Genomic DNA, 25,327 nt, shown 5'->3' with positions numbered 1-25,327 from the left:
ACGGTACAGTAGTAATATGCGCTCAGTCCTTAACGTACCGCAATGCTAAAACTTGAGGAAAACTGCTTTACCGCAATGCTAAAAGTTAAGGAAAATGGGAAAATGGCAGTTCTTTATATACTGTAGCGCGCTCTGGTGAGTCTGTCTATCATCGGAAGAAGAAGAATCTCTCTCTCTCTCTTTCTCGAAGATAACGACCACGACTACGCCATTCAACATGGACAACTTCGATTTCGGTCTTCACAATTTGATCGATATGGATGGCAATCCTGAGGACCAATCACAAGGACAAGGACAAGTTCTTGCGCGGCCTCCTTATTCTGAGAATCAAGGACAAGATGTGGCCTCTGAGGCGACAGAGGGCCTCGGAGGTTTGAGCGCGGAGGAGCTGGAAGATTTGGAGCTTCTCTGGCGTGAAGTGAACACTCCTGCCGCTTCGGAGCCAGGAGTGCCGACTGGTCGCGCTCCGCTGTCCGAGTCTCAGGAGGCATGGGGACGGAGTCAGGGGGTGGAGGAGGAGGTCTCTGGGAATGGTACGCAGGCTGGGCCATCTGGTGTCGCTCTGCTGTCTGCTGGTCCTGCTGCTTGGGATCGGAGTGACGAGCAGCAGGTGCTCTCTGGAGTTGGTGCTCAATTCGAGCAACCTGGTGTCGCTCCGCCGTCTGTGCATCAGCAGGCACATCCTCAGAGTCAGGAGTATGTCTCTGCGAATGGTGCTGTCTCTGCGAATGGTGCTCAGTATGCGACACCTGGTTACCCTCCGCTGCCCGCTGGCCTGGTCGCTCGTGATCAGAGAGAAGGGATGAGCACTGTACACTACGGTGTGCAGCAAGCAAACTCCGCACCGCCTTCCTCTGCTGGTCGCGCGCAATCCGCGCCAAATGCTTTCCCTCCGCCGCCTGTGCATCAACACGCATATCCTCAGAGTCAGCAGCATGGCTCTGGAAATGGTCCACAGTATGTGCCAACTCGTTGCGCTCTCCCGCTTGTTGCTTTTGGTGATTTGGCCCAGAGAGAAGGATACGTCCCTGTGGAGTTGATCGGGGCCACTTCATACTTCGGCATGCAGCAAGCAGACCTCGCCCAGCCCTTCTCCGCCGCTCGCGCGCAATCCGCGCCTACTGGCGTCGCTCCGCAGCTCGCTGGTCATGTTGCTTATGATCAGAGAGGCGAAGCTTCGCGCGTGAACGCCCGCGCGAGCGATGTGCGCTTCCCCGCACCGCAAGCAAACTTCGCTCCGCCGCTCCCGCCAAATCAGCCGACCACGCTCGCCTATCGGCCACTCCAACCTCTGCCTCCAGCGTACCAGTATGGAGGTCAGGTGGCCATAGTCCCTGGTGTGCCGCTCCCTCCTGCTCCTGCTCCTGCTCCTGTTCCTGCCCCCGCTCCTGGTCCTGCCCCTCCTGTGCCAAATCCATTTCTTCCTCCTGCCCCTGCCGCTCGCCGAAGGACAGGCAGAGGCAAGGGCAACCCCGACGGCCCCCAAGACTTCCCCTGTGCGCTCTGCGATTTTGCCACTGGGACTAAGCAGAAACTTGTGTCTCATGAGCGCATTCATTTCGAGCCGACCCATCTCTGCACATTCAATGGCTGTACAAAGAGATTCTCGTCGGACAAGGATTTGAAGCGCCATGTCGACACTCACTTCCCGGAACGGGCGAAGAAGTTCACGTGTGAGAGCTGCGGGAAGGAGGATAAGCGCAAGGATAACCACAAGCGGCATGCGGTGACTTGCAAGAAGAGAAAGAGGGGTGGGGAGGGTGAAGGAGAGGGCGGTGACGGTGGGAGCTGAGGGTGAGGATAGATTGAGTGGGTGGAGTTTGTTGATTTTCGTGCATTTGTATGGGCGGCTTTTTGTTTTGTTTTCTCTGTTTTGTTGTACAATGGTGAGGTAATGAGGGTTAGAATGTGTAAGATAGTTTTGTTTGATTTGAATTCGAGTTACTGCAAGATTTATAGTTTTATCTGATTCGTCGTGCTTCCGTGTGCCAACGACTGGAGAAACGCGCAAAATATTCCAGACAGCGTTTCTCAGAGTCGAGAGGACGCGTTCAGTGTCTCTGGCCAACCGTGTTGTATTGAGCCAACGAGTGTTGAGAAGCACAAGACTCGCAGGAATGCGTCTTGCAGAGTCAGCATGAAGTGCCTTGTTTCTCTGGCCATATCCTCTTCTGTGTGCCAACAGGAAGGAAAATGCGGAAGATTTTGGGAAGACGGTTCTGCGGAGTCCACATAAGATGCACCGTCGCTCAGGACCACCACTCTTCTGGAAGCCAATGAGTAGTCAAATGCGAGAGATTCTCGGTTCGTGAGCTTGCAGGGTCATTCGGAGATGCGCCCATTCTCTGGCTGATTGTTCTTCTGCGCGCCAATGAGGGTGCAGCCGACGAAGACTTTCCATTTGAGGATTTGCAGAGACAACAGAAGATATGTCGTGTCTCTCTCTGACTGCTCTCCCCTGAGCCGAGGTGCAATGAAACGCGGAAATTTCTTGAGATGCGGTCCGGCAGAGTCAACATGAGGCGGACTGCTTCTCCAGCCGGATCTGCTCTACTTTGCCAACAACGAGAAGTATGCGAGAGATCTCACACAAGAACTTTGTGCAGAGTCAGAAGTAAGGTGAACATCTCTCTGCTCATTTCTCGTCCACTCTGCCAACGGGTGGTGAGATACTGGCAGTAGCTTCGGAGTGAATGTTGCAGAGTCGACAGAAGCCATGCGGTATCTCTGGCCGATGGCGGGGTTGCGTGCCAATAAGGGACGTTATGGGTGGAAGAATTCGAGAAGAACTGGTCGCAGTCAAAGAGATGCACCTGTCTTTCTGCTTCCGTTCATTTCCTGTTTCGCTCCCAAAATCGTATGCGGTAGCTTGGGATGTCTGCGATCTGCGGAGTCATGGCATGCCGAACTGAATGTCTAGTGGACGACCTTCTCGTATCTCTGTCTTCATGTCGGTTTGTAAGCCAGTGGGCATCCGAATACTGTGACACTTGCACTGCGTCAATTGTTAGAGGCAGGTACAGATTTCCTGCGTCTCTGATTGCTCGCCTCTGAGGAAGCTGCTCCATTTCCAGCAGGTTGAAGAATCAAGTGGCAGAATGTGCTGGAAACACGGACATCTCATCTCCAATTGCTCTCTTTACCTGCTTGAAGTTGACAGTCCTTCCGAAAGTCATTGCACTTCCGAGCAAGCATGTGTGATGTTGCTGGCGAAGACTTTCAGGAAGGAGTTCGGAAGTAGGTAATTGACGTCCATTTGGTGAGTAACCATCAAATATTTGACTTGTTTCTATTCCCGCTCCACTTTCGCGTCACTCCGACCAGATGTCGTCAACGCGCCGACTTCGCGAACAACACCTGCTGCTAGGAAACAGCATCCAACAGCGATTGGCCGAAGGATGACTTTCAAATAATCGATACAGACCGCAAGTCATCTAGACCATGGCCCCTCGCCCCTCCAAACGTCAGAAACTGGACGATGGTGCCCACAAGAGCTCGCCTGCTCCCTCGAAGACGCCAGTAACTTATGGCAGGACCTCGAAATCTTCGCCGGCAGTCAATGGCAATGTTGTGACGAACCCAAGCCTCGACGCAAAATCCGAATGGTTCGCCGCCAAAGCGCAGGCTGCAAGTGCGAGGAACCAGGCCCGATTGATTGCGAAGGAAAAGAAGAAAGAGGAGATAGACGTCTACGATGATTTTGAGGGCGCACATCGAGGAGGACACCCGTACCTGCAAAGGGGGAGTGCGGATTCCAAGAAGAGACAGCAGAAGCCCGCATTGGACCCATTGAAAAACCAGAAAGATGTCGCAGAAAGTCCAGTCAAAGCAAACAGACCAGCGGATCTAGGCTTCTTCAAGAAATTCGGAAAAGGCAGAAAGGACGATGGGCATAAGGAGACCGGTGAGGATGAGCAGACTGCAGGTGCCGGAGAGAGTGCGCGCAAATCGACTACACGAACAGCGAATCAAGGCAAGGGATGGATCACGGCTACAGGACCGCCGAAGAAGACTTTCGAGGATGAGATGCGCGAAATACAGGAGCGTGCACGGCAGGAAACACAGGATGGAGACAGCGAGGACGAGCTGGCCAAACAGAGCGATACTAAGAGAGCCTCTGCCCGGCGCCCCGCCCAGATGGCAACTACGGTCTCATCTACTATTGCCACTGCTTCTGCAAGAACGAAGAAGCAAACGCTCGATAGAAGGAAGAAAGCAGTGTCACGAGAGACGTCTTTGGAGATCCCGGAGAGCGACGAGGCAGATCGCGTGATCATCGACATGCCATCGGCGAGCTCAGCAGCAGAGTCTGAAGATGAGGTCGAGTTCGAAGACATAGTGCCGAAGGATAAATCTGTGCCGAAGCTTGCGCTGACGCAGAAGCTGGCAACGCCAAAGAAATCCGTCACGAAGCCGACCAGGAATGCAATCGCATCAGCCAAGGCATCTTTCCATGACGACCATTTGCAGTGCTTGCGAAACGTCGTGCTGGAAAAGGCCACACGAAAGCGACCAATCTCACTAGTCAATCTTGACGATGAATACGCGAAAGTTGCGAATGTCATCACTCAGACAATCACCGCAGGCGAAAGCAACAGCATGCTGCTAATCGGTGCGCGGGGCAGTGGCAAGACGACGATGATCGACCAGATCATTCGTGAGCAAAGCAAGACACATGCTGATGACTTCCACGTCGTGAGGCTCAATGGCTTCATTCACACAGATGACAAGATTGCCTTACGAGACATCTGGAGGCAGCTTGGGAAAGAGATGGAGATCGACGAAGACGAAGCTGTGAGCAAGAATTATGCCGACACGATGACACGATTGCTTGCACTGCTTTCACATCCCGCAGAGAACGGCATCGAGACGGAGCAAGTCACGAAAAGCGTCATATTTGTCCTCGACGAGTTCGAACTGTTTGCTGGACATCCACGGCAGACACTGCTGTATAATCTGTTCGACATTGCCCAGAGTAGGAAAGCGCCGATTGCTGTGCTGGGTCTCACAACCAGAATTGATGTCGTCGAAAGTCTGGAAAAGCGGGTCAAATCACGTTTCAGTCATCGATATGTTCACTTGAGCTTGTCCAAAAGCTTGGCTGCTTTCGAGCAGATTTGTCGCAAAGCGATTGCGATACAGCCTGATGACTTGACCGAGGAAGAGGCGACGATACTCGGGGAACCGAGCGGATCCAGCGCTACGATGATCAAGAAGTCCCACCAGGACTCTTCGTCCCTCTCGAATTGGAACATTATGGTCAACGACTTGTTCGCTTCCGAGATATGCAAGAATTTCCTCGAAAGACTCTTCTATACGACGAAGTCCGTGGCCGAGTTTCTGACAACGCTCACCCTGGCCATCTCGACTCTGCCAACCACTTCTCAGACCACGAACACAGTGCTTGAGCATCTTTCCACATCATTCTCGAATTTTGCGGCGCTTCAAGCTCCAGACTCCAAGCTCTCCCTACTTCCCTCCCTTGGAACGCACCAGTTGGCTCTCCTCGTCTGTGCTGCCCGACTTACGAACATCTACAATACAGAGCTTATCACGTTCCCACTCGTCTACGAAGAGTACAAAGTGTTGGCGAGCAAGGCTAAACTGCAAGCTACAGCTGCTGGAGGAATAGCAACGGCAAAGGTTTGGGGAAAGAATGTTGCGAGAGGCGCGTGGGAAGGCTTGATTGATGTTGCATTGGTAATGCAAGATGGAAGCAGTGGTGCAGGAAGGGTCGATGTTGGTCTGGAAGAGTTGAGGGACTGTGGTGTGGACATGGGAGGGTGGCAGAAATGGTGCAAGGAAATATGAAGGATGATATCTGTTAGCGAATGGAATTCTTATGCTTCGGTCGACGATACATCGCGGACAAAGAAAACTCAGCTGAATTAGCCATTGCACTTGCTACTCCTCATCCAAGTTCGTCCGAATTGTCGTCCGTACTCTACTCGCGAATGACTCGGTCCCAAGGTTCATAGGCACGTTCAGCCAATGTGACACAGCCAAAGGATTTCGGCTGAATTATTTCCGGCTGGCTGAAGCTTTAAACCCGGAAGGACCAAATAACATAAAACAACGTCGGATCAGCCCGCCTGTTCTTGTGCACCTTTTTCGAACGCGATTGTCTGCATTGGCGTCAAACGGCTTTCTCAGATTTTCAATATGGCGTCGATCCAAAAACTAAGTACGTTCTCGCGCACTAGCTCCTGACGCGGGCAAGGCCAAACATATTCTAACAAAGCTTAGCACGACCACGTCTCATCGAACAGACATTCCAACATGTTAGTCGAGGCACTGCAAAGGTCACAAGGTACGACATCCTCTTCTTAACACCTCTCACAACCATTTACTGACCCTCTAACCTCCAGACGCCTCGTCAACCACTCCTCACCCCGTAAGGTCCAATTCGAAGTGATCCAAGACAAAACCCACCACCTCACATCCCAACGCCTCAAACGACCCGTCTCTCCCCACTTGAGCATTTACCAACCACAAATCAACTCTTTCCTCTCAATCTCCATGCGCATAACTGGAACCTTCCTTTCTGGGGGTCTCTACCTTTTCAGCTGTCTGTATTTGCTTTCTCCCACCTTTGGAATCGACATGTCGTCCGAGCATCTGGCTTCAGTTTTCGGATCTTGGCCTACAGGAGCGCAAATTGCGGCGAAATTGTTTGTGGCATTTCCGATGAGTTTGCATTTCTTTGGGAGTTTGAGGAATATGGTGCAGGTGATGGGGAAGGGAGTTGCGGGGAGTAGGAGCATGGTGAGGATGGGGTGGGTGACGGTGGGGGTTTCTGCTGCTACGGCGGTGGGGTTGGCGGGGTGGGTGTAGAATCAATCAGGATCACTGGGAGAGGCTGTCTGGAAGCTGGAGCATCGCTTGAAAAAGAGGTCTCTGCGGAGATCTCGAATCTGTAGTGGCTTTAAAGAGTTTATTGCATAGACGGTTGCTGGTATTCCGGACTGCGCCCTCTTATATGTCCTTCTCCTGTACAGGAGCGTGCAAGTCTTTCTCGTAGAGCCCATGCGGACTGGCGATTGTTTCGAAAGGCCAGTAATATTCGGGAAGTTCTTGAACGCAGTTGCTATATCGAGAAGTTCGTGTGGATAGCATGAGCTTTTTGCTCGACCGAAGTGTTCGGATCGATCCGTGATACTGTTCTGTCTTACGCTTTAGCTTTTTAATTCGGTTTCAATCCGAAGCTGTGAAGCACATCATCCCATCCTAAGCCCGTGCCGATCCGTATCCACATTCTTTCTTGTTCTGTTCTGTTCCAATTTTTCTTGCCATAATATACCTTGACAGACTTCGGTAAGAATTTTTTGACTATCCCGCGACTTATCATATTTGTCAATGCTGTGTCTACCCAACGGCATAAACCCGGTTCTACAAAAATACTATATCTAGTACCATGGTGCTAGAACTCGAATTCATATCCAACTGGATCCAAATCAACGACATCTTCACGAGATACGTTCATGCCGCAGACGACTGTGACTTCGATGCATTAGATAAGCTGTTCTTGGACGAGACTACATTCGACTGGTCGTCTGAGACGAACCCGATGCCACCGGTTACGTGGGCATCCCTGCGTGAGGCCCAAGCATTTCCACTGCAGAGCGTACTTCCCTGGGCATTCCATATCTGCAGCAACGTGCGAATTGACATCTCTGCGGATGGCAAGACGGCCGAAACGAAATCCAAGACGATCATGCCTTGTGGCTCGGGCGAGCAGTCGACACAAAGACAAAAGTTCTTTCAGGTCAATGGGGAATATGTTGATCGGCTTGTCAAAGTTGAAGATGGTTGGCGCATCGTATCACGGAAATGGCTGGAGAAATTTGCCATTGGTGTGTTTGATAAGATTGAAGACATATCGGGCGAGCTGGCTGTCGGACCGTCCCGGCAGTAAGAGCAATGATTGATGCGCAGGATGCATTTTGTATACATACGATCGCTGCTGCTCTGGGAGGAGGGGTGGCGGGGAATAAGAGGCTGGTAAGGATGGGGTGGGTTACGGTTGGGGTTTCTACTGTCGCGGCGGTGGAATTGGCGGGGTGGGTTTGAGGAGTGCTTCATTTGGGACGAGCGGGAGTTGGAGAATCGGATGAGAATGACTTTGCTTTGGGAGGCCGTGTTGAATGCGTCCTGGTGCCCGCCTCATGGTCCGACGGTTTTGCTGGGAACCGCAAATGCTGCAGTCCAGTACTTGACGAGAAGTCCTTCTAGTCCTATGTGGTAGTTCTGCGCTTGCTTTGAAGCGCCATCGCATGCGAGGGATCTGAACGGAGTGCTTCATACGGGTTATAACTTCTCTTCTCGAGGCTTATCTTGTTGGCACCTTGCCTGCTTTCGTTGTTACGATCAATCTTGCAGAGGACCAATCACTGTCACATTTGTTTGTGTCCTCATTGAGTACCTTTCAGTGTCGATCTTCACCAAGATGGTTCAGCCTGAATCGGCTCTTCAAGCCTGCGGCTCAAATTCGATCGACATCCTAGTCTTGGACTCTTCACAACACCTTCCACCACATCTTTCTCCATTCCACACGACATCCTCCTCTTCATCTCAAGTCTGTCAGTCATATTGCGATATACCTTCTCGCAATGTTACACGTCATACCACATCACAACAACAGCAATATACCAACGCACCAACAAAATGCTGTGCTGTGCCGCAACCCAAGCAAAATGACAAGAAGCGAAGGATTGCTATGACCGCATACCAAGAACACTGAAAAAGGCAATGTAACATTGGTATTCGTTCAATGCCACTGGCCGCATGATCTATCCCATCCCATAACAGGAAGTTGATTTGCGACGAGAAAGTATGAAGTGCTGCGGAAGGATTCACTTTGGCTTGGTGGCTGAACATAAAATGGGGAGGTGACCCACCCCATAGTATGCGCACATTTGGTGTTTGCCAAGCATATGAATTCTTGTGCATCTTGTTGCAGCAATTTACTGAAGAAGCTTCCCTTATTCGACGACTAATCAATCATGGACGACGCAAAGGTCGAGAGAGAATTCCACACCAACTACAGAGCAACATGGAAGCGTCGCGTCCTCGTCGGTTCGGCAGCTCTGGCAGTTCTCGGCATAGCCGTAGCTGCAGCGACTTTCGCAGTCCGGTCTCGCCATGAAACTTGGTGGAGAGAAGGCCAAACATTCAGTGCATACGACAAGGAGGGGTATTCACCAGGGCGCCGTATCCAGTGGTATGGACAGGTCTACTATCTGCCTCCAGGTGTGCGGACGGGAGGCTTGTTATCGGCACAGGCTGCAGGCATTGTCTGCACAATCGTCGCTGGAATGGCTCTCTTACCCATTATGGGTGCCACGGACCAGGTAGTGCCCATCATCATCTAAGCGTGTGTTCGGCTGACATCGAAACAGAGCCATACGCGAAGATTTCGTGCCATATGTGCTGTTTGGCTCGCTATCGGAGTTCTCGCAAGTTTGATTGGACTTGTGTGGTCTTTCGTCGATTTCTACACATCGTCCATTGTCGACATCGAGAGCTTTCTCGCTCGGGGCCTCAGGGATGTGCCAACTGATCCCCTCCGAACTCCTGCTTTCACTCGAGATGGGACCTACGGTATTGAGGGTTGGTCATGCCAGATCGAACCACTCTGGCAGGCGTACGGGCCTACCATCCGAGGCTCCGGATCTAACACGCTGCCTCCATGTACAGATGCGGTAAGCATTTGTCTTGGCGCCATCGAGTAACCTCCGCTGATCATGTGCAGAAAACATCAAGGTGGCTCATGATTCCATTGTTCGTGATGTCGGTGGTGCTTTTGGCATTGACAGTTACACTCTCACCCTGGCAATCCAGTAAAGCGAAGCGTGCGAGCCAACAGATGGAAATGGCCAACGCAGGCGACCGTCGCGCATCCGATCGTACGGAAGACGTGTCGAGATCAAGCTCGAAGACAGGCACCGCGGTCTGAGTGGGGTTGTAAGGTCCGATGTACGGCTAGACGGCCACCAAGGTGCATTTGCGAGTGTTCAAGCCTTAAGTCGGCTGGCGTTATCTTGACGCAGCGATACTGGGTGCAAGCAGGGCCTCTACTATCGAGCGACGAGCCGGAGGTTTCGGCAAATGATAATGCTGTAATGATCTGAAAGAATCTTCGAGCCGAGTTGTCCTCCATACGTGTTGAACGGGATCTAGAGCTTCTCTCCGCTCGTGCTCACTTCCACAATCTGATCGCTACCCTTGTAAGCCGGGATATCAAATCCATACTTCTCAGCAATTTCCTTTCCGATGAAGCGGCCTCCTACAAAATGCCTACCCTTGAACCACTTCGTCAGTGGTTTCGGAGCAGAAAGCGAGATCAGCGCATGAGGCTGATAGTCCTTGCCCGGCCCGTCGTCTGGTGGGCCGTCTTCAATATTCCAGCTCGAAGGGGCATCAACTGCCAAGACTGGCACCTTGGACTCTGCAAGCGCTTTAATGACAGCTGGGAATGGCTCGCGCACTTCGCCGCTGAAACTGAAACCGAAGATGGCATCAATGATGTAGTCTGACTTTGTCAAAGCAGAGTGAAAGTCGTCCGTGAAAGGTACTTTGAGCTGTTCGAGCTGCTTTCGGAGTCTGCCATAGATTTCTGCTTTGCCTTGCTTGGGAAAGTAGAGCGTTGGCTTGTAGCCAAAATGATGCAAGTGTCGGGCAGCAACGAGGCCGTCACCGCCGTTGTTGCCAGGCCCGCATGCGATCAGCACATTGGGTGATTTGGAAGGCGGTGAAAGTGCGTAAAGTGCTTGTGAGACGGATAGACCTGCCAACTCCATGAGTTGGTCGAGAGTGAAGGCGCCAGTGGACATAAGCTCTTCATCGAGAGCAGCAGCGGCCTTGGGGCCAAGTGTGCGGAGTGCCATGTTGTCTTTCCTGTTGTCAAGTGAAGATAAGCAGGAAAGACTGATCGAATGGAAGAGAAGGTATTTCCTGTAGTGCAGAGGTCGCTGTTGTGACTTCCGATGACGCTCTCACTGTGCTCGGAACTGCGGCCGCAGGATCACAAATGCCACCCAACGATCACACGGCAGCTGCCAAACTTGCGAACCAGCTGAGCCACTGTCAAAATTCACCACATCTTCACTTTACGAAGTGGCATCTCATAATCTTGGGCCTTCTCTCACAAGTAAACACACGTGTTATACCATCAAGCACTTCATCGGCGGATCCAGCATGCGATCAAGAAAAGTCTTATCCCGACCCATCCGGCGAGAAGTAAATGTCGACACATACGAGGCACAAGTATGGCAATATGCTGCGATCAAGATATGGACCAGGCTAACGCGTCTCCAGCCTGATTGTCGATTTCTTCAGCTGCCAGCAGAGCTTCGCACAACCATCTACGAGCTAGCCCTCACTTCCGAATCTGGAAGCTTGACAATCGACTTCTCCAACCCACCTCCTAAATTGTCCGGCAGCAAGCTCCTTTCCGACGTCATCAAGGCTTCAGCATTAACTCGAACATGCAAGCAAATCCGGCAGGAAGCTCGAGGCATGCTCCAAAATTTGAATACTTTGAGATTCTACCTTCCACTTTGGCCTCAAAACGGATCTGTCACGAGGCTGGACGGTCCCACGATGCATCATCTCGAAGAAGCTTTAATCACCAAAAGATCTTCAGCAACTTCTCAATCGTCACCTTCGTGGAAAGCAATGGAGGTCGATCTTGGTAGGCTTCCCATACTCCGCTTCGAGCCAGCCTTCCGAGGATGGTATAATGGAGAACAAGCACTAAGCCGACTTCGAGGGACTTTCCCTGGCATGACTTTGAGACTTGAAGTTTGGAACGCTGAGACGAATCATGCGACAGTCATAAGAATGCGTATGACAGGCGTGGAAGATATTGCAAGCAGCTTGGAGGAGGCGAAGTCAAGTGGTAATCTTCCAGAGAGAGATTTTGCTTGCTTGAAGGATTTGATGGAGTTGGAACGGATCAGGAGAGTAGTCGTTGGTGCGAGAGAGTAAGCTCTTTGGGTTTCATCTTTGACCTGAGGCAGCAGTGTTGGGTTGCCTGAGCCTGAGCCTGAACCTGAACGCGCTTCATGCGCGTCCGTTGGAAGCGACGTGAAGTGGAAGGCACGAGCAGCGACGCATACGGCTTCACTTCCAGCTTGCAACTCCTCTGTCGCCAACAATATCACATTTCTTCGGCGATGGCGCAAAAATCTTCAATTCCACGACCAAGTGGTCCTGCCCAGCGTCGAGTATCACAGACATCGTACAGCGGCAGGTGGGTTTGCTTAGGCGTTGAACGCACTTCGACTGCGACGCTGACCCCAAATGCCTCACACAGATCAACCAGCGCGCGAAAGAAACCAATGTATCCCAGGATCAAGAAGGAGGAGAGGCCTTGCCATCTGCTCAGCCTACCAAGAGAACTTCGCGATATGATCTACCAATCCACTTTCACCAAATGCGCGGGATACATACTCGTACATGTGGAATCTCGAGACCCGCTGGAGGAGCTTCACGAACTGCTTGCACTTATGTGCACTTGCAAACAGACTCGCAGGGAATGCGCAAAGGTCATCTCCACTCTAGACCTCCAAGTCTACATACCCTGCTGGGTCATGCCGGAGGGTGCACCCTTCAGCGCAATCAGGAACTACGTCAAGTGTCTCTTCACGCCTCTTCGATCTGTTCATCGTATGGAAAAGCTCTATGATCCCGACTTCAAGGCTTACCGATCCATCAAGACTCCGCCAATGTCTCTGAATGCGCTCCCATGGCGCTCAATTGAATTCGATTTCGGGATCATTGAGGATTCGATTGATCACGAACTGAGGCTAGGTCTCGTCTACCTGACGCGTTTGGGCATTCTTCGTTTTCTCCGGACAAATGTGCGCAGGGCCAAGGTTGTTGCTGAGGCATGGTCCGGAAGTACAGGGCTTGTTCGATTCGTCATCGCATTGCGGTCAAATGAAGTGGTGTTGGACAGTGATCTGGAGCCCGGAATCCGTCAGTCATTCGCTGAAATGAGAAATCGTATTGTGGAAGTAGGCAAGCGCTTGAAGCTTCCGATCCGAGGCGTTTCAGTCGAGGAAGGGTCGCCAGTGAAGATGAAGATGCGATTCGGCGTGTTTGTTCCCATCGAGTTCTGACCTCGTGAGCAGGCGAGCGAAATGGGCGGCGGTGCAGTTGTTGAGAGCACGTTGGACGCGTGGCGCGGCTCGGAGCATTGAGGCAGCGCCTCGCGTTGGTTCTGATTTGCCTATGGCGCAGATGGATCTATAGATACACAAGTCAGGCTACAGGCATTGAGGAGCTTCTGGCGAATATTAGCCACGCGCTTTTCGTGAGCTGCCTGATCTGTAAAGTCTTGTGGAATGAGGTGGGACCAGCAGAGTCTGCGGGAAGATAGCTCATTCAACTACTATCTAGAACCTGCCGGTCTCTCTACGACGAGCACGATCTGCGGGATCTAGAGCTCCACTGCCTGGCGTACTTGTACGCTTCAGCGGGCTCGCAATCGTCCTCCTCAAATCCTCGCGCCCTGGTCTCAGCTGGTTGCTACTAGCAGCTTTTCTGAGCGGACTTGCGGCGTGACTGTAGACTCCCATGCTACCTCCGTCTCCCTTGACCGGACTTCGCTCCCTCAGCCTCTCGTGATGTGGCTTGAGAGGAGAAGAAAAGTCAGTTGCCGCAGTGCTTGGCCTCGAATATGACTGCGTCGATCCGTTCAAGTAGGCATTTGTAGTTGGGGTCAGATTGACTCCCGAATGCCGTCTTGATTCTGATGGACGTGATGCCAGGTCGTCAGGATCATACTGGCGAGCATAATTCGTGTTTGGATGTGTTTTGAATCCACGCTTGATGATCGTTGTAGGCGTGTAGACGTCAACCTCGCGTGTTTGCGTAGTACGTGTTGTGCTGCCGCTGACTCGGGTCTGAATCCCGACGTCTCGCATAGGTCGGATGAGGTTTGGGTGCACAAATTTGGTGTCGTATTCGTTCATGACTTCTCCGTGTACGAGAGAGGTGTCTTTGGCTTGTTGGCTGAAAGAGGTCTTGAGCATCCAGAGTTGGGCTGAGAGGAGTGCACTGAACGCGATCGCTGTGAACACGGTGACAGAAGGCCGTGGATCCATAGCTGCTGGTGGTAGGAGCAAGCTGTAGATGACAAGGTGGCCAGGCGAAAACAAAGTGAAGATGCTGAGGTTGAAGGGCTTTGGGTCCCAAATGGTGAGCTCCCAGACCTCGCGCTCAGCATCGGGGTATGCTCGTGATGAGGCTGTCGCAGAAGACATTACGGCCTGCAGGTATCGTAGTGGAGAAGATGACATGGGCGAGCTGTCGACTCGCACTCGGTGTGCTGAAGGAGTGGGCGGCGGCACGTCCACGGCCTGCTCGAAGAGGCGGTATGATCTCCGTTTCCAGAAGGTGAAGAGAGCGTTGGTACAGCATAGTATAGTCAAAGCATAGACAAGTAGAGAAGCCTGTGTACTCACCTTGTCAGCGGTTCCATCTCTCTTCCTGTCTCATCATAAGTACCACCTACCAGCCAGGCAAACCATCCACTTCCACTGCCATCATCTCCAAACACATCATCGCCTCCTGCTCCTGCTCCTCTTGCGCTCGCGCCTTTGGCGAGGATGTATGTGATGTTCAATCCAAGCCCGATCGGCGTTGACCACAGCTGCAGCCACTCATCGTATGCATCGTCGTTGAGCTCTTCTGCCAGCCATAGGAGCAGATCCCATGGGTCAAGGTAGGCCTTGATGCGCTCGATCAGAGGGCGTTTGCGTACGAGCCGAGGCATGATGAAGGTCAAGTCGATGACGAGCGAGTCGTGGCGCGAGGGATCATCTGTACGCCAACCGCCTCCTGGTGAAGGCAGAAGCTGTCAGTGTCACGCGTCGCAAAAAGTGAAAGACGTGTTGTTGATCCGCAAGCGGAAGTGCGGGCGTCGGGACGCATCAAATATTGAGGTGGATTGATGATGGCAAATCAATGTCGTCGCTTTGCAGACGGCAACCTTTATTTCCACTTGCACGTTCCCTTCCATCACAACGCAGCCGGTCTGATCTACACAACAGGCACGTCGACGCAGACGCCAGCTCTCACGAGGTCCAAAGCACTGTTAAAGAGACTGTGCGACGCTCGAAGGCAATCTTGGTCCCACGATCTGGAGTATGCACAAGCACAGCGTGATTCAGGCACATTGTCCGCCCGATACGGCGCCTGGAAAGTCGAAGACGCTCGCCCCATGTTCTCTCTCACGAGATGGAAAGCGCTGAGAATCTCTGTCCAACAAGACCGAATATCAGGCGTGGCTTGGTGATGCCTTGGGACTGCGCCCAGAGCGAGCAGGGACGCGCTGCAGCAAATGTGGATGCAAACCAGCTGACAATTCCTCATCTCAGTTCGCGGCATCCTGCGCCCTACACACTGCATCGGTGGTCCACTTCATTAACAATCATATCTTCACTTCTCACACGCTTTCTTCATCCTATCTCTACGTCTTACATTCGATTCTCGTGCTGCTGATTTTACATAACTTTTACAATCAGCCAAGTACTCACCAGCCGCAATTTCTTCGGTATCGTTCTCGACCGCCTCTTGATGAAGGCTGTGCCATACGGAAGCAACAACCCGATCCTCGTCACGGACACGATACCAAGCACATCTACAGCGCCAACTATGCTGACGACTTCGCCGCGCTTCCTCGTCCTCCTTGACAGGACTATCGCGCGAACGATGCGTTGCCACTACACAATCTCCTTCCTATGTTAGATGACTTTCCGAGAAGGATGATCCGGATGTGTCAACAGCAGTGTCTCACTTCTTGGTGAAGGATCCCACACTCTAGGCGCTCGGTCTTTGCAAATGGTAGGAACGGACCAAGACCGAGGCGAACAAGACCGAGTCGGACTGCGCACCATGGTATCTCGAAGTCTGCACGGAAGACATCAAGCAATCATTCACCTGCATCCACATCGGGCGTATATTCGTTTCCATTCGCATGCATCGCAGTCTCCACCGATTGCCATACACCACGCCCAATAAGTATGCCATCGCCAAGGCTCACAAGCATTGGCGTTCCGCGGGCCCCACACGCCACGAGGACTTTCACGCGCCAGGTAAACGGCATGCTAAGAGAAATGACGTTCGTCCCAAGTATTCTGGATGCGATAGACAAGACATTCATGGATCGTGCGGTTGCTTCTTCGTGCCGGATACGCGGTGATGGGAGGTCGCGTGCGTGCCGGCATGCGAGACCAACGAGGTTATAGATTGGCATGCCCGCGCCGACCCTGCTGATACAGCTCTCTCTCCAAGTCCCTGTTTCAGCATTTCTGGACGAATAACTTACTTTCATCTTTGATCACAATGGCCCAGCGGACGCATGATTATCCTGGCCATTCGGATGGCATAGACCACCGCCGCGAGAAATACGACAGCGACTCAGACGGGAAGCTCGGGGATGCTCCACCATATCCCACAAACAGAGATGGGGAAACTGGAGAAGTGTACGATCCATATGGAGGCAAGAAGTTGGGCATGGTTCGAACGACCTTGATCTTCTTCACGAATCAAGTGGGCATTGGAATTCTCAGTCTCCCCAGCTTCCTGCACACAGTCGGCCTGATACCAGGAATTATTGCCATCATCGCTCTCGGAGTTCTCGCAACCTACACGGCTTATATTCTGATCCAATTCTGGCGTCGCTATCCTACCATTCGAGATGTCGTTGACGTGGGTCGAATTATGGGAGGGCTGCCACTCGAAATTATCGTAGGACTAGCGCATGTCCTGAACTTGTGCCTGATCTGCGCTTCATCCAGCGTGACGCTCTCTATTGCGCTCAATACAATGTCGGAACACGCGCTCTGTACAGTCGGCTTCATTGGAATACCGATGGTAATGGGATGGCTGCTGTGCTTCCCTCGCAGCTTGAACTTTGCTGGCTGGTTCGGTATTCCGGCCACTATAAGTATCTGTAGGTGCATCTCAATGCGGCTAAGAATCGCTGCTTGCCCATTCTGGATTGTGACATTTGCTAACCATCGTGCTAGTCGCTGCTGTCATTATCGTCATGGCCGCCTTGGGCATCAATGGTCCGGACGTCACTGGCTCGACTCAAGGCGGATCTGGCTTTTGGGGTGAACCACCAAACGAGCCACTTATGATACTCCTGGGCCCAAACCCAAGGACCGACTTCAAGCAACAGTTCGATGCTACACTGAATGTTGCCTTTGCGTATGCGGGTAAGCGTCAGAATGGGACCTGCAAATCATTGAATCATTCACTGACGCTGAATCTTCATAGGCAATCAAGCCTTCATCACAGTTATCTGCGAGATGCGCAATCCCAACAAAGACTTCACCAAGGCCGTCATCTGGCTCAACGCCCTCGCGATTCCAATGTACGTCATTGTTGCTGGTGTCATCTACGGTTTCGCAGGACAGTATGTTGTCTCTCCAGCTCTCGGTTCCGCTCCTGGCACCGCGAGTAAGGTCGCATACGGCGTTCTTTTCCCGACTTTACTCGGTTCCAGCTTGGTCTTTGGCCACACCGCTATCAAATACATGTATAACGTCGTCATGGACCGCATCATCAAAACCCAACACAAGTTGACAGACAATACGCCTTTGACTTGGGGAGTCTGGCTCGGTCTTACCACTATATTCTGGGTCGTGGCATTCATTTTGGCAAATGCAATCCCAGCTTTCGGTTCGATTTTGGGTATCACTTCGGCTCTCTTCGTGACGTGGTTCACGTTTGGTATGGCGAATGCACAGTGGGTTTATATCAACTGGGGTCAACAGTTCTCCACTTGGAGGAAGGCTTGTTTGGCTGTGCTGAATTGGTTTATGATTGCGGGTAAGTTGATGAGACGTGTGAATGGATCCGTGATTGCGACATCTCGTGCTAACGTACTTGTGCAGCATCTTGCTTCTTGACTGTCTTCGGGTTGTATACTACGATCTCGGCTCTGGCTGCGAGAGTGGCGGATCCGGATGATCCTTTGAATGTGTTCACTTGTGCGAACAATGCGCTGTTCTAGAGAAAGGGTCGGAGCTCGCGGGGCACTGGAGTATGTTCTATGCGCCGTGACACTGTCCATATGACAATTGAATGGAGCTCAACCCTACCTTTGATCCCGAATTTTGCCATTCTGTCTACATATTTATACGATTCGTGAGACACACATCTTCCCTTGCACCTGGTAAAGTTGGCACCACCGGGCCCACTTCGGAAGCGATTCCGAAACTCAAACTCCTCGACCAATTTCCCTCGCTCACTCTCTGACCTGCTCGCTTTCTCCATGCTTCGACAACGTTCCATTGAAGCCTTAGCAATAGCAAGCCGATACTTCTGGTGTATATTGTGAACACTTGGAGTCCTGCATCACATTCATGCCATCATGGTGAAGACTGCGCCAGAGACGCGTCGCAACGCGCCTCTAACCCCACCACAGAACTCTCATACCATGTTATTCCTCGACTTGCCCCCGGAGCTCATTCACTCCGTATTTGCACACCTGAGTCTTGTTGATGTCCTATCAGCAAGACTGGCGTGTCGCTCGACCGCCGAGATTGGGCGTGACCACATGTTAAGCACAGTCTACGCCATCTACAAGCGGGATCGACTCGAAAGGCTCGGCGAGATTGCGGCCCATCCAATGACGAAGAATGTGCGCTCGTTGTACTTCCAAGCTGATCGACTGAGAGAGCCGGCAATGTCCTACAAAGAATGGGAGAAGGAGCGAGAAGTTCTTGTGCCTAAGGAGGAGCTCCACGGCGTATTTTCAGTCTGCGATCACGACTTGAGTCATGACATCGGCGAGCGTGAGGTCCGAGATTTTGCTCGCGCAACTCGTAAGTACAAAGATACGTTGCGGTCGAGCGTTGCTTGAGGATTGTGGTCATCGAAAGACCACAAGTAGCATGTCTCTTTGGCGGCTTGAGAAGCATGCTGACGGTCCCTTGCTAGGTCGTTACGAACGAATCAAGAAAGGTCAATACTCTAGAAAGCAATTGCGGCAAGCGTATGAGAAATACGTGGCGACTGTTCAAGATCAAAGGGATTTGGCTCAATCCCAAGCGGATCTCTCGTGCCTGGTTCAATTCTTCACGGGATGCAACAAGCTTGACAAAGTCACATTAGCTTTGAGTCACGGCATAAAGGGCAACATTGATGCCGTGAAGATCGCATTCCAAGACGCCATGATACAGCCATTTGGCGACTCTTCCATGATCAATCAAGGTGTGCATCAGTTCTGGCTCATTGCGCAGGCTCTACGAGACTCTGGACGACACCTGAGGCACTTCACAGCCATTGATCTTTCACCCCGAATCTTCCGATCCACTTGGGACGGCGCTCCGACCGATGGCCTCGTCTCACACCTCATGACTAACCTGCGTGAATTCCGAATCGAGTTCACTTGCCTGGACGACAGGCTTGACATGGGATTGACTAGTGAAGAGGCAGCGCAAGATATGGAAGACTATTACAACAAAGGTCTTCTTGCGCAATGGCTCAGCGCTGGTAAAAACTTGCGAGTCATAAAGATCAAACTGCATATGAGCAACCCCCCGTTCCTCTATCCTGCACTGGAGCACTCAATCGGTACGCGGACTTGGCACAAATTGCGAGAGCTTGCCTTGCAACAAATCTCGACCACAGAAGACTATCTCGTTGATATCCTCTTACGGCACAAGGAAACATTGCGCAGGCTCGCTCTGTCCGAAATTGAAATCATTGGTGGCACTTGGGAGTCCACACTCAGCCGCATCGGCGGCAAATTGACGAAATTGAAGAAAATGAAACTGCGCGGTCATATACGGGACGACCAAGTGGAATACTTTTTTGGAGATCACGAGCTGGATCAGGATCGTGTCGATGCCTTCAGGGATAGCATTGAGAGCTATATTCTCTATGGCGGCCAGATGCCTGAATTGCTTCCTGACCACACTGCGCTCGGTCCTGATGATGGCAAACCTATTAGTGAAGTGCCTGGGTACAAGCAGCCAGGGCGTATGGATGATGAGGATGCTGGGTATACGACAGATGGCTCTGCGATATCTTATGGCTCTGATGAACTCGATATGCGCATGTGAGAATTTCGAAGGACCGCATTTAACTTAACTATGTTCAAGCAGGCTATCTATCGACGTCGACCCTCGCTCAGACAGAACAGATATGACGAGGGCAGCGGCAATCGCCTTGCCGACGCCGCTGTGGTGTATCGGGCTAGGGAGGCTGGTAGCATCACGCATCAGTCCACGTGCTGAGGTCAGAATGCACGCTCTGAGCACATCGCTGAAGTCGTACGAGCGTCACTGCTCCTGCCTTTACATCTGGTATCGCACCACATCGATCACGATCTCGGTATCACGTCCAGATATCTGTCCATGCCCGCATGGCACATGGCCAGACCTTACCAGCATATCTTCGCTGCAATTGACCCAATGCTCCTTGCCATCGATATATCCCTCATCGACTCTGCAGTGTCACTAATCCGCATCAATACCTATCTTGTCAAAGTGACCTGAGGAACTCACGTGTAAGCAAGTGTCTTGGACACGTAGCTACCGATGTATATCACGCTAATCAACATGTATCTTCACCAGCAACGAGCAGCAAACATCAAGCCCACAAGCCCACAAGCGAACCAATTGGCCGATCTGCTTGCTACCAAGAAACTACCGCAATCATGGTCAAGTTGTTAGCTCGTCTGAGCAGCTCGGGCACCATGATCGTAGCTCTCGCTTTGCTCGTGGCATTGCCGCTTACTCTATGCGTTCCAACTCACGACACCTGCTTGTTGGCGGCAGGAAAATCAGCATCCAACAGTACCATTGTCAGTCGTGCCGATACCGACAAGGCAGATGAATGGTTTCCTTTCCCACCCACAGCCTTTCAGCTTACCGACCCACAAATCGACCAGCTTTCTGCAACCGATAAGCAGAAAGGCAGACTGCGACGTGCGCAACAGGGTCTGAGGATGTACCGTCAGATGCAAGCCCAAAATCCGACTCCGCCTACACGTTTCGTACCTGGGTACCCCATGACTTCGAACACCTGGCTCAAGGCCCATGGTTGGGTTACCAGGGGCACAACAGAGGTTAATGATCTAGCTCGCAATGGTCTCAACCCTGCATTCCAGGACTTGGGCATACGCACTGGCCTTGATAATTGGATCGAGAGCACCATCACTCACGAAAGGGAGACTGTGGATAAGGAGACTGGCCAGATCTACCCGCCGACTAGAGGCACCTACCAAAGCCTGTTCAACTTCAAAGACGGTGTCATCGTGAGCCTTGTCGCTTTCAGTCCTGATGTGATGGCCCTCAAAGATGGGCACAGGGTTCCGGAAAAACAGATTGTACCGCTCAAGACGTTCTCCGATGTGGTATTCTTGAATTGGCGCGGTGTGATGTCTCATCACCAAGTGGATTACGACAAGTCACCGAAGATCGAGCATATTTTTCAGCACAACATTGCCGATCAAGGCACAATCCAGGTTTTGAAGTCTGTGACTGGGAAGAAAACTGCGGCAGAAGTTGGCAAGGTAAGGCATCGGTTTACGGATCTTGAACTTTGAATCATTACTGAATCTATGTTACGATCTAGTGGCCAGGCATGATGTTCGAGACCTGTTCAGCAAAAGGTTTCGTTCTGCTCAACACCCCTGACATGTGGGGTCCGGCCTTGCTGTTGGCTCAGCACAAGCAAGGTGGACCACGTGTGATCGATCGCATGAATGTGTTTGATTGTGGCCTCACTCAAAGCGGAACGTGGTGTGTGTATATGCATGTGGGTTCAGGCTGAACAAGCGAGGTGGAGATATCTCTGAACTTGTGAAGGGGTATGGGAATGAGATTGTCTCAGGGACGAACATTGAAGCTGCATATTGTGCTTAGTCGGCGGCGACTGCACTCATTTGGGACACTTTTGGGATCAAAAGGTGGGAATAAAGGTAGTGTGGCAGGTTCTGGCGTCTGACCTGCGCACTTGAGATAGCTTGTCGACTCAGGCCGACGGCTGAGCTTGGGTTGGGACTTTTCGGGTGTTACGGGGATAAAAGGAGGGCACACAGGCATGTTGCGGACCCTTCGGGTGATGTGCATTTAACACAATGATGGACGACGATTTCCCGTCAGCTTTTGCACTTTTCTTCATCCTTCTGACTTTGGTAACAGGGCCATCGTCCAGGGATTGTTCTACTCGGTGCCATGGTGACGTCTCAATCTGCTCGATGCTCATCTGGCGGTGAACGTCCTCCACGCTTGTGCACGTGGACTCCTCGTGAAGGTATTCATTGTTACATGTGTTCCAAGACTTTGCATGTGGCTTCAAGGCTTGGATCTGATGAAGCTGCATAAGGAAGAAAGATTCGAGAGTACTGGTAACGAGAGCATGGCTTGTCTCGCACATGACATTTATCTTTCATCTGACAATTTACAGTAATTCACCTAACACTTCGGGCTTGTGAAGCAGAACCTCGACATGACCTTGACCTCCGATGTCCGAACTTTCCAAGACATTCCGACAACTTACAACTCACTCTGAAATCGAGGAAAGGTGACCAAGATTGATTGTACCAACGAACACACAATACCAGCAACGTCTCTAAAGACAGCAGTTATCCACGAGAATGGCTAAGTCTGGACAGAACACCACGGCCGGACGCCTCGTGTTCTGGTGTCTGATTCTGGCCTTGACAGTATGGTTCGTCTTCCAGCTAGGGACCATCACTCGTCGTCCAACTTACGAGATCGAATCTACCGAGGCTGCCCTCGAACTTCCATTCCAATCTGACGTTGTCATCGAACATCCCAACGCCCTTGATGATAGCGCTACGGCATGGCTGTCTAGCCTTCTCGTCGAGCGCACTCCAGGCGACTCGGTTCCAGGGTGGTACGATCTCTCAACGATAAACTTGTTGGACAACAACCAGCAGCTCAGCCCGAGAGGAAAACTTGTGAAAGAGGGACTTGTCATGCGATGCATGATGATAGCGCCAATTGGGAATCCAGCATCAAGCGAGCACGTTCCCCAGTCGAGTTACCTCAACTACGATGACCTGGAGAGATCGTACGGCTGGCAGACCGATTTCAAGAACAACATAGACTTTCAGTCGGACGCGGTCAATATCGATACGAGCTTTCTTGCCCCAGTTGACGTTGGTGCGCAGCCCGCGCGATGGATGACAATAACCTCCGAGCACACCGGGACAGAGCAGTGGGAAGAGACCGGCGGGGAATATTCGAATCACGTCAATGTTCGGGACGGGATGCTCATCGCTGCGAGCAATTTCTCACCGGCTTACTTGAATAAGGAAAACAAATATAACATTCCCGCTGATAAGTTCGTCCCGTTGCAGAGATGGAGCGATGTTGCGTGGTTGACATACAACAAGTGGCTCTCGAGCAACATAGCTGCAGGGCATCCCACAAAGCTTCTGGAGCATGTGGTCCGTCACCACATCATTACCCCTGAAGTCAAGGCCATGCTAGAGGATATTACGGGCACGACCGAGGCACACATAGGTTTGGTAAGTTGAGCATTTGATTCTCGAAGGTCTCGCGCTAACTTTGTGCACCAGTGGCCCGGCCGGTCGTACCCAATTCTGACTGCTGAGGCACTCGCAATTCTGGGTACACCTCATGGAAAGGGTGTCGGATGGTTACTCGCTCAGCACAAATTGAACCTGGGAGTCAGAACCGTGGATCGCATCAACGTCTTCAACTGCCCAAAAGTTCGCGGTGGTGGTCCACAGTGGTGTATCTACATGCACATCGTTCCGGCCTAGGGGGTGTGAAAGGGCCCGACTTTCACGTCTTCCACGTGCATATTCTGAGTGACTTGATCATCAGACTGGACGCATGCGAAGAGTGTCATGCCATTTCCGAGCGTGTGCGCGGGTGGATAGACCATCATGTTGAGCTTCTCAGATCATCTTTCCAGCGAAGCACTTATACCGCAGTTTCCATCATAATTGTCATTTGCACATACTCAAATCAATCCGATTCTCCAATTACTCTTGAGACATCAATCAACACTGTAGCCATGGCACGAACAACTTTGCACGTCCACAACACTCGCGTCGCAACTCTGCTGCTCTTCGTGACTTGCACAGGACTTTTCTTTCTCCATCACCTTTCAACTTCGGGTAGGGATGGCAGTCTGAACACTTTAGCAGAGTCTTTTGACAGATCAAATCAACCTCAAAGCCACATCTTCGCTCGCGTAGATCCTGAAGACACAACCTGGCTCGGCTACCCGAAGGACGAAGTTGTTACTCGGGAAGACTTCGCTTTGGGAGAGAAAGGGAAGCTCGTTAAGAAAGGATGGGACATGGTCTGCAAAATGATGGAGGTTCCGGGGTCCAACGGCAGGACTGTCCAGACTCCAGAAACTCAGTACAGACAGTACTCAGACCTGGCGAACTTTGGCTACAGCGTCGAAACTCTTCCGACCATTGATCTATCTCGGTATGACAAAATCCAGTATTTCGCACAGCTTGGGATCAGCCCAGCTCCAAGGGATTGGAAAGAAGTGGAAGCTAGGCACTTGAAATCGAATTCTCGATACCCAGCAACGAATGCGATCTTCCGCAATATGGTAGATATCAACGACCGCGCGATTATTGCTTGGTTCAACTACGGTCCAGATTTTCAGAACAGGTTTCACAAGATGAACTTGAAGCCGGACCAGGTTGTACCATTAAAACACTGGAGCGATATCATGTGGTTGACGTACCTAAATGAAGCTGAGAAGGCTGGGCATTCCGGCGTCATACCCCTAGAGCATGTGATCAGGCACAATGTTGCGGAGGAAGACACCATGGAGCATTTGCGCCTCATCACCGGAAAACGGAGTGCAAGTGAGCTCGGAGAGGTGAGTCGGGCAATCTGCGTCCTCCAGGGTCGTCTGTTCAGATCAAGCTTTGTGCTGACTGTGTCCGCAGTTCCCAGGGCAGGCCTATTCTCCCTATTCAGCCCAAGGCATGGCAGTGTTGGGGACAACGCATGGTAAAGCTGTAGCATACCTTCTTGCCCAGCACAAGGCACGCCTGGGCGTTAGAACGGTTGTTGGAATCAACGTCTACAAATGCCCCACTAGGATCGGGAGCCCTCAGTGGTGTATCTACTTCCGCATCGGGCCAATTCCGCGGTCGAGTGGGTGATCCGAGTATCTTCTGGCGTTTGCGATGAAGGTATAGGCGGAAGGCAGATTCATATGAATGTACTGGCTGCGTGGTGGCTCGCGAATGCCTGGAGCCCTTCGGCGGTTGCGAGTGTTGGGGTCGATTTTGGTGGAGAAATTCGGGACTCGGTTGTTCGGACAAGGC

The 25,327-nt window shown here is 51.8% G+C and overlaps 12 protein-coding genes across 12 annotated transcripts; 10 read left to right on the top strand and 2 right to left on the bottom strand.

Annotated features, from left to right (window-relative positions):
- Positions 1-217: 217 nt before the first annotated feature.
- Positions 218-1,792, top strand: CKM354_000636200 (uncharacterized protein; the record flags this gene model as incomplete). Its single annotated transcript, XM_044801674.1, has 1 exon — positions 218-1,792. The coding sequence occupies one exon, from the start codon at positions 218-220 to the stop codon at positions 1,790-1,792; it is 1,575 nt and encodes a 524-aa protein (XP_044657609.1).
- Positions 1,793-3,441: 1,649 nt separating this feature from the next.
- On the top strand, positions 3,442-5,811 carry CKM354_000636100 (origin recognition complex subunit 4; the record flags this gene model as incomplete). The annotated part of the gene is made up of 1 exon (XM_044801673.1): positions 3,442-5,811. One exon carries the CDS (start codon positions 3,442-3,444, stop codon positions 5,809-5,811), a length of 2,370 nt encoding a protein of 789 aa, XP_044657608.1.
- Positions 5,812-7,414: 1,603 nt separating this feature from the next.
- On the top strand, positions 7,415-7,915 carry CKM354_000636000 (uncharacterized protein; the record flags this gene model as incomplete). The annotated part of the gene is made up of 1 exon (XM_044801672.1): positions 7,415-7,915. One exon carries the CDS (start codon positions 7,415-7,417, stop codon positions 7,913-7,915), a length of 501 nt encoding a protein of 166 aa, XP_044657607.1.
- A 1,087-nt stretch (positions 7,916-9,002) lies between these two features.
- Positions 9,003-9,955, top strand: CKM354_000635900 (uncharacterized protein; the record flags this gene model as incomplete). The annotated part of the gene is made up of 3 exons (XM_044801671.1): positions 9,003-9,350; positions 9,399-9,701; positions 9,752-9,955. 3 exons carry the CDS (start codon positions 9,003-9,005, stop codon positions 9,953-9,955), a joined length of 855 nt encoding a protein of 284 aa, XP_044657606.1.
- Positions 9,956-10,175: 220 nt separating this feature from the next.
- Positions 10,176-10,886, bottom strand: CKM354_000635800 (NADHX epimerase; the record flags this gene model as incomplete). The annotated part of the gene is made up of 1 exon (XM_044801670.1): positions 10,176-10,886. The coding sequence occupies one exon, from the start codon at positions 10,884-10,886 to the stop codon at positions 10,176-10,178; it is 711 nt and encodes a 236-aa protein (XP_044657605.1).
- Positions 10,887-11,196: 310 nt separating this feature from the next.
- On the top strand, positions 11,197-11,988 carry CKM354_000635700 (uncharacterized protein; the record flags this gene model as incomplete). The annotated part of the gene is made up of 2 exons (XM_044801669.1): positions 11,197-11,265; positions 11,317-11,988. The coding sequence occupies 2 exons, from the start codon at positions 11,197-11,199 to the stop codon at positions 11,986-11,988; spliced, it is 741 nt and encodes a 246-aa protein (XP_044657604.1).
- Positions 11,989-12,176: 188 nt separating this feature from the next.
- Positions 12,177-13,124, top strand: CKM354_000635600 (uncharacterized protein; the record flags this gene model as incomplete). The annotated part of the gene is made up of 2 exons (XM_044801668.1): positions 12,177-12,253; positions 12,317-13,124. 2 exons carry the CDS (start codon positions 12,177-12,179, stop codon positions 13,122-13,124), a joined length of 885 nt encoding a protein of 294 aa, XP_044657603.1.
- Positions 13,125-13,400: 276 nt separating this feature from the next.
- On the bottom strand, positions 13,401-14,782 carry CKM354_000635500 (uncharacterized protein; the record flags this gene model as incomplete). Its single annotated transcript, XM_044801667.1, has 2 exons — positions 13,401-14,459; positions 14,522-14,782. 2 exons carry the CDS (start codon positions 14,780-14,782, stop codon positions 13,401-13,403), a joined length of 1,320 nt encoding a protein of 439 aa, XP_044657602.1.
- A 1,571-nt stretch (positions 14,783-16,353) lies between these two features.
- Positions 16,354-18,031, top strand: CKM354_000635400 (uncharacterized protein; the record flags this gene model as incomplete). Its single annotated transcript, XM_044801666.1, has 4 exons — positions 16,354-16,963; positions 17,040-17,231; positions 17,293-17,847; positions 17,913-18,031. 4 exons carry the CDS (start codon positions 16,354-16,356, stop codon positions 18,029-18,031), a joined length of 1,476 nt encoding a protein of 491 aa, XP_044657601.1.
- A 360-nt stretch (positions 18,032-18,391) lies between these two features.
- CKM354_000635300 (uncharacterized protein) lies at positions 18,392-20,087 on the top strand (the record flags this gene model as incomplete). The annotated part of the gene is made up of 2 exons (XM_044801665.1): positions 18,392-18,845; positions 18,961-20,087. 2 exons carry the CDS (start codon positions 18,392-18,394, stop codon positions 20,085-20,087), a joined length of 1,581 nt encoding a protein of 526 aa, XP_044657600.1.
- A 596-nt stretch (positions 20,088-20,683) lies between these two features.
- CKM354_000635200 (uncharacterized protein) lies at positions 20,684-21,801 on the top strand (the record flags this gene model as incomplete). Its single annotated transcript, XM_044801664.1, has 2 exons — positions 20,684-21,541; positions 21,604-21,801. 2 exons carry the CDS (start codon positions 20,684-20,686, stop codon positions 21,799-21,801), a joined length of 1,056 nt encoding a protein of 351 aa, XP_044657599.1.
- Positions 21,802-22,627: 826 nt separating this feature from the next.
- CKM354_000635100 (uncharacterized protein) lies at positions 22,628-25,162 on the top strand (the record flags this gene model as incomplete). Its single annotated transcript, XM_044801663.1, has 4 exons — positions 22,628-23,527; positions 23,579-23,731; positions 23,941-24,873; positions 24,944-25,162. 4 exons carry the CDS (start codon positions 22,628-22,630, stop codon positions 25,160-25,162), a joined length of 2,205 nt encoding a protein of 734 aa, XP_044657598.1.
- Between the last annotated feature and the right edge of the window lie 165 nt (positions 25,163-25,327).

This window comes from Cercospora kikuchii (assembly GCF_019650295.1).
Source record: "Cercospora kikuchii DNA, contig_00004, whole genome shotgun sequence".
Classification (NCBI taxonomy): domain Eukaryota; kingdom Fungi; phylum Ascomycota; class Dothideomycetes; order Mycosphaerellales; family Mycosphaerellaceae; genus Cercospora; species Cercospora kikuchii.
Note: the sequence above shows the minus strand (reverse complement) of the source record. Positions and strands in the feature narration are given on the sequence as shown.